The 6,848-nt window shown below is 37.1% G+C and overlaps 1 protein-coding gene across 1 annotated transcript; it reads right to left on the bottom strand.

Moving 5' to 3' along the window:
* Window positions 1–1,550: 1,550 nt before the first annotated feature.
* Window positions 1,551–5,990, bottom strand: LOC127512672 (zona pellucida sperm-binding protein 3-like). Its single transcript, XM_051893815.1, has 8 exons — window positions 5,150–5,990; window positions 4,863–4,978; window positions 4,664–4,767; window positions 4,386–4,563; window positions 3,943–4,060; window positions 3,682–3,761; window positions 2,814–2,932; window positions 1,551–2,586 (listed from the first exon to the last, which is right to left on the bottom strand). The coding sequence occupies exons 1-8, from the start codon at window positions 5,573–5,575 to the stop codon at window positions 2,534–2,536; spliced, it is 1,194 nt and encodes a 397-aa protein (XP_051749775.1). The 5' UTR covers window positions 5,576–5,990; the 3' UTR covers window positions 1,551–2,533.
* Window positions 5,991–6,848: the final 858 nt, after the last annotated feature.

The raw sequence follows: 6,848 nt of genomic DNA, 5'->3' as shown, positions 1-6,848 counted from the left end.
GCGAGAAATACACTAGGAAGCGGTGGTTTACGGGATTGTTTCTTTAGCCGAACTAATAGGCCCCGACCGTCATCCACGCTTTTGCTAGAGCCGATAACAATCCATGGAGAGCCTGGTGTCCTGGCTATTTCCTCCGGTATGTTGTGTAACTTAAGAAATTCGCTTGTAACTACTTGATTACATTGAAAACCAATGTTTAGGATGTCTAGTCGACTGTAACTGTGATTCGCCTGACTGATTTTAGCAATTACGAGTAGGCAAACAAACAAAAACACTAACGAAAAGCACCGAACGGGAGAGGTTAAAGCCGCTGTGTCTATGCGTGCCGCCATCTTGCGGAAAGTGTTCACAATTTACGGTTATAAATTGTGAACCTGTAGTGCACCAATGAACAACCTGAACACAATCTAATAACAAATAAGGTCAAAAGAACAGAAGTGTACAAAGAAAGAAAAAAAAAAGTACATATAAGACTTACAAATCCAGTAGCAGGAAGGCTAGGTCTCCATCCATTTTGCAACCTGTTCCCTCTTTCAGCTTGCATCACCAAGTGTAAGCCCGTCTGATATTGATTCATGTTTGGGCTCGTGTCCGATCACTCTCTCTCATTCTTTTCTTCGCTTCCTCCAACAAAACCCTCTTTGGTTTCTTTGCTGGCTCTGCCATGGCGTTAGTTTTGAGACTTGCATATGAGATTGTTTCGTCTTATAGTTAGCTGTTGGCTAACTCCACCCAGGCTACGAGTAAAATATGTGATGTATGCCGTAAAGCAAGTCTCACTCTTCCGCTGGCAGGGGATGGATGGGGCTGTGTGTACCAACCCGAACACGAAACTTGCAGAGTGTGGTTGTAGCCGCTAAGAGGCTGCTCAGGTAGCAGCGGCAGTAGAATTCGTCCGGTTAAGAGTTGTTCTACCACTGAAATAGTTTGACATTATTTTAAGGTCGAAAAACTACACAGTGTTGCTTTAACATGACGGCACATACTAGTCGATGAGTTGAATCAACTCCACAGCAACTACATAAATTTATCCACTAACCATTCAGAAACGTCCAGTTGCATTCTAAAAGTTGTAACTTCTTCCTGAGTCTCTCCATCAGTGTCCGACTGCGGTTTGAACAATGTAAGGCTGAACACCCTTACTGACATTCGTCATTTTGGCTGTGTGAGATTCTCCAGGTTTGTTGTTGTTAAGCAACTGAAGTGCTTTTGGAAAGCAGGCAGAGAGCAGCAGCTCATTTGCATTTAAAGGGACACACAAAAACGGCATGTTTTTGCTCACACCCAAATAGGGGCAAATTTGACAAGCTATAATAAATTATCTGTGGGGTATTTTTAGCTGAAACTTAACACACACACACACACTCTCTCTCTCTCTCTCTCTCTCTCTCTCTCTCTCTCTGGGGACACTTATATTGCATCTTATGAAAAGGGGCATAATAGTGTAACGATCGGCCCTATCGGTCGAGTTTACATGTATTAAAATGGGGTCAGATTAAACTGTGTGAGCTTTTGGAGTGTTTAAAAAAAAATGAGACAGACAACAGAAATTAATAAATAAGGTGTATTTACAATATTCACAAGGAACTTAAAACAACACAATAAAACTAGAATAACTTAGGCTGTTAAAAGTGTGGAGTCCGTTTGCACCATACCCTAAAACAGTCCATAAGAATCCTAGCGTGATGTAAGTCCCAATGTGAAAGTGTCCACCAGTGTATATACAAAGTCCACAGAAGTGATAATCCAATGAAGAGTGATGGAAAGGTAAGTCCATAAAATGTAACTCCACAGTCCAGCTAGTATGTTTGTAATGAGAGAGAGATTGTTTGCCATGCTGCCTCCTTTATGTTGGCTTACTTCCTGGTTCCTATCATGTGATCAGTCACATGACAGGCAGACCCATACACATTTAAAGACATACACACATTAAAATAAGTAAGAGGAATAAAATGGCTAAGACAACATGTAACCCAAATAAAACTCAAATATACATAAAAACCATCATGTTATATATATTGAGCGGTTAAAACACGTGTCTTATGTGACAGTGTCACAATAGGTCCCCTTAAAAAAAAAAAAAAAAAAAATCCTCCTTTCTACTGCATAGGCAGTAAAGATTTATTGAAAGCCCATTTTGTCAACAGCGAAGTACCCCTTTAAGACACAGAAAGCTACTGTAACACCACCTATAACATATCACTGAAACAGATGTCCCAAAGTAACAAACAAATCAGAAAACTTGGAGTCTCTACTCTGCTGAAGGTGTAAGTCTGGAGCAGAATTACATGTTTTTCTAAACAATGGAAGATGGAACTGTTTGGGAAACCAGTTTAGAAATATTTATATTAGCAGCTCCATTTCTGTGGCAGCATGAAAACATTGCTCTGTTTTTGTTTGTTTGATTTGAGCATCCAGACCAGCCCAAATTATAAACAGATGAGAGAGCCCTTCAAATTAAGTGGTTAAATCATATAAAAACAATGCAAGAAAGACTGATAATCATTTTTATTTTTGATGATTTGCAAAGAATTTAGCCAAGAACTGTTATGGGACCAAGCAGCACCATGTTGGACTCTGTTTTATCTGAAAGGAGAAAAAAAAAAAAAAGCAATTTGTCATAGATCCAACGATATTCATAGTATACAATGAAAGGTAGCAGGAAGCAGAGGGGAAAATGTAGAATGTAGTTTTCCATGGTTCTTCTGCTGCTTCTTGAAAGTTGTGATGGTCTCAACAGAAAACTGAAGAAACTGTTTATAACACATGGTACTGCCTTTTGTTGGCATGATGTGGCCTAGGTTAAAGCTTACCTCTACTGACTGAACTTTTTGGTAGTCTACTCCACTTGCCAATATGTTTCTGCTTGATGACATCACAAGTATTCTTACAGCATTCACAAAGCTCATCCTTACCATCCACACTGATCCACCTTCAGAAAGCAACAAGTCAAATTAACGAGACAGAAGGCATCATAAATATTAGAGATGTAATCTAATGCAAATACTGTATTTCAAACAAGTTTTATTTGTATTTTTTGTTTTCTTATACCCTTAGGTTCACATGTACATATTTCTGTCAGGACCACTATCATTAAAGATGATTGACAATTAGCATAGAGTTTGGATTGGCGGTATGGTTCTGTTCAAGCAACTCCCTGCCCATTCAGCATGAACAAGAGCAGGGAGAGCACCGATAACCCCCCTTAGGGTAAACAGAACAGAACCAACATAAGGTATGCGATATCATTATTGTTCTTAATGACAATAATTTAATGTAACAAGAAAATTAGTCCGATTCAAAGATGTATATCAGAAGGCCAAGTCCTGACTGGATGAGAGGAGGAGCTAGGGATGGAGGAGGATAATTAGCTCCTGAGCAACGTGATAAAACTGCTGATAATACTGAATGGACCTATAGGGATGTTGTGATAGGCGTCGAATTCATATAGGTTGACATGGATCAGCGGAGTCAGCTGATGCAAGCTTGACTAACGTGACCTGTCAGAACTAACGCTATGCTTGATTTGTAAAAGATGAAGAATTTGATTCAGTTTTTGAAATTCTTTATTCTGTGGCATTGTGTTATACTGTATTATTCAATCATGCCAGTGAAATAAAAAGTGCTGAATTTCTTGTAAGCATGTTTTATTTCTTAGCACAACAACAACTTGACTCATACCTGTTTCCAGAATAGGTACAGGCCTTGTTCATGATATTCAACTCCATATCAACAATCTTCAGCTGGCATGTAATATAGATCTATAGAGTAAAGATTAATTTGTGTGTTCATTTAGCATGCTTTTTTAATCCAAAGCAACTTATAAATAAAAAGTCACAGGTCCTTAAGTAACAGAAAAAAAAAAAAAAAACTTAGTACTTCTCTCAAAACACTGTTCTATAACACTAAAGAGTGAAATGTTTTAGTTTATATAGGACTCACAGCATTCCGGTGGTCTTCATGGAAACGGAAAGCATCCATCTGCATCTGAAGCACATGATTTTGTTTTCTGGGCATGAAACGGGCACTGGAGTCTGGCACTTTAGAGTCAACAAGACATCTACAGCATAAGAGACAGAAATTCCATTTGTTAACATTTAAGTACAAATACTGGTTAATCATGTCATTAAGAATAATCATCAGTGTGACATGATGTTTTAAGTTTTACAGCACCTCATGAGTGGTGATATTACAAAGTACATGTGCAATTCAGTTAATTTCAAACAGATGCAATCACTCAAAACATAATCGTGAATGAACTACTCAAATATTTAATCGAAAAGAATGGTTTATAGGACAAAGATGTGTAAATTTGCTCATGATATCATTGGCTTTTTTTTTTTTTTTTTTTTTAATGCACTGGAAAGTCCCAGATCCCTACTGACCCATGGTTCTGAATGAACACGTAGTGGGGCAGTGATGCGGCATTAGGCTCCAGAGTGACCACACAACTGTCCATTACTAATCTGAAGGGAGCATGCTCAGCCATCAAGAAAGAAGCCTGGATATTCATCACTTCCCCAAGGTGGTACACATAGGACAACCTTTTAGTCCTCCAATCATCTATAATATATATATATATATATAAAAAAAAAAAAATAATAAAAAAAAATCATCATCAAGAAAACCCTGCTTTTTAAAGTTTATTTAATCCTAAACCTACCATTCATAAGATAAAAGGAAAACCCAATCAATTCCACAGCTGTTATGGTAGATGTAAATGGCTCCCAGGAAGGCTTCACATCAATACTGCTTACAAAGTGGGTCCTGAGATATAAATTGCAGCAAATATACAGTAAAAAGGCAGCAAGACAGCAGAAAGGAAGAGGTATAAATGATTATAACCATACAAAAGTTCAAACCTTTTGTAGTTACATTCAACAGGAATAGAAGCGGCACTTGTCCTAACAATACCGAAGCTGTTCTGCATAGGAGTGTAGATCAGTTGGTTTGAATAAACCAAATGATCTCCATCAGTCTAATAATTAAAAAAAAAATTAAAATATATAAACTTGGTACACATGATTACTCTAGTCCTGAACAAGCAGTTATTTATTTATTTATTATTATATTTTTTTTTAGATATACACTGACACACAATATTTAAATTAATTTCCCTCCCCCCGAAACAAAACGAACTCTTACATACCTTTAATTCAGAGCCACACTGGTGCAAATCTGCTTTAATCACATATTCAGTATCACTGTACTGAAAGGCTTTGCAGCTCTCGGTTGACCAGCCGAGGCTAAACTCTTCAGCAGTGACATGACGGCCGTTGGAGTGAAGGTCCGCTCTGATTAGCACAATCATGCTTCGCTCAGTGCAAAGCACCTGCACAGGTGCAACTCTGCTAGACGGCACGTCTGTATTATCATCTCTGTGATCCTCAATCGGTAAAGATGCGACTTTGTACTGTCTAGAATCTGGCCCTATCATCGGACCTTCCTTTAAATTACGAATGGCGGCTGTAACGCATATACTTAATATAACAATAGTCCCTATAAGTTTACGGTCTGGCATCGTCGTAGCCAAAAGAACCTGCATACAAGCAAAGCAGGAAGTGGGAATGTACATTTAGGGGCATTTTAAGGTTATCTATTCAATTACGCAGTTGTTCTTAATTAAATTGTAGACGTGATTTTGATTCGACCCAGTGACTAGAATCTTTTGAATTCATTTATGCTACTAAAAAAAATAAATAAATAAATAAATAAATAAATAAATAAAATAAAATAATAATTTAGTGACTCTTTTTGCACGTTACTAGGCCCTGCGTTGGCAACATGCTATTGAGTCATTCTACGAAACGGGTGCCATTTCCACTTTGCATTTTTCAAATTTTTCATTAAGAACAAACTTTTTTTTTAAACAAACCTACAACTTGAAAGATATGTTAATCCTCCAAAAAACATATTTTCCCACCTCAGGCACAAAATCTTTATTGATATTATCCTTTTTATTCAGGCAAGGCAGCCATTCTTGTACCCCGTCACGGAAAATATGTATGCCATTGGAAAAAAATTTCCCTTTCTTGGAAACCATCAATAGAAAGTCTGTAATTTAATATATATATATTTATATATATATATATTTTTTTTTTTTTTTTTTTAATCTTGAAATATGAATTTGACGTTTCAGTGGCCTTGTTTGTACTGAAAAAATTAATTCACTTAAAAAATACAAATAAAGTTACATTTATCTGATTAGTCCACACAACAAGAATATCATTCAACATTAATTTATGTAATATTTCATTTTCTTTCCATAAACTTTTAACAAAATGACCCTGTGACGGGGTGGTTCACTGTGACAGGGTGGTATGGACAAAGTGTTTCTCTATATGATCTGCTGGTTTTAAACTTTAAAAACTAGGGGAGGGGAGACATTCAAATTGAGTAAAATGTGTGTGAGTGATATAGTGAGTGAGTGAATGAATGAATGAATGAATGAACCAAACAGTGTTGCCAAGTCTGCCATTTTCCCGCGGAATTGGGCTACTTTTACACTGTTGCCGCAGGTTGTTTTTCATGTCCACGGGTTGAAGCGAGCCCAAATAACATGATATTTAGCCCTTGGAATGCACATTTTACCAAGGGAACCCTGCCAAAAAAAAAAAGGTTTTACCCCCTAGAACGTGATTTTTATCGGGGGAAATTTTGGGATGAAATTTACCACCCCATCACAAAAACGTGACGGGGTGGTAAATTTCATCCCAAAATGTCCGCAAATTTCCCATGTGGTCAAGTTTCTCACCTAGCATACATGCATTCAATCTGAAATATAATTTTCTTTGTATTAATAATATGAAAAAATGAAGTTAATAAATGAATCAGTGGCTGCGTTCAGA

This window comes from Ctenopharyngodon idella, chromosome 5 (genome assembly GCF_019924925.1).
Source record: "Ctenopharyngodon idella isolate HZGC_01 chromosome 5, HZGC01, whole genome shotgun sequence".
In the NCBI taxonomy this organism is placed as follows: Eukaryota; Metazoa; Chordata; class Actinopteri; order Cypriniformes; family Xenocyprididae; genus Ctenopharyngodon; species Ctenopharyngodon idella.
Note: the sequence above shows the minus strand (reverse complement) of the source record. Positions and strands in the feature narration are given on the sequence as shown.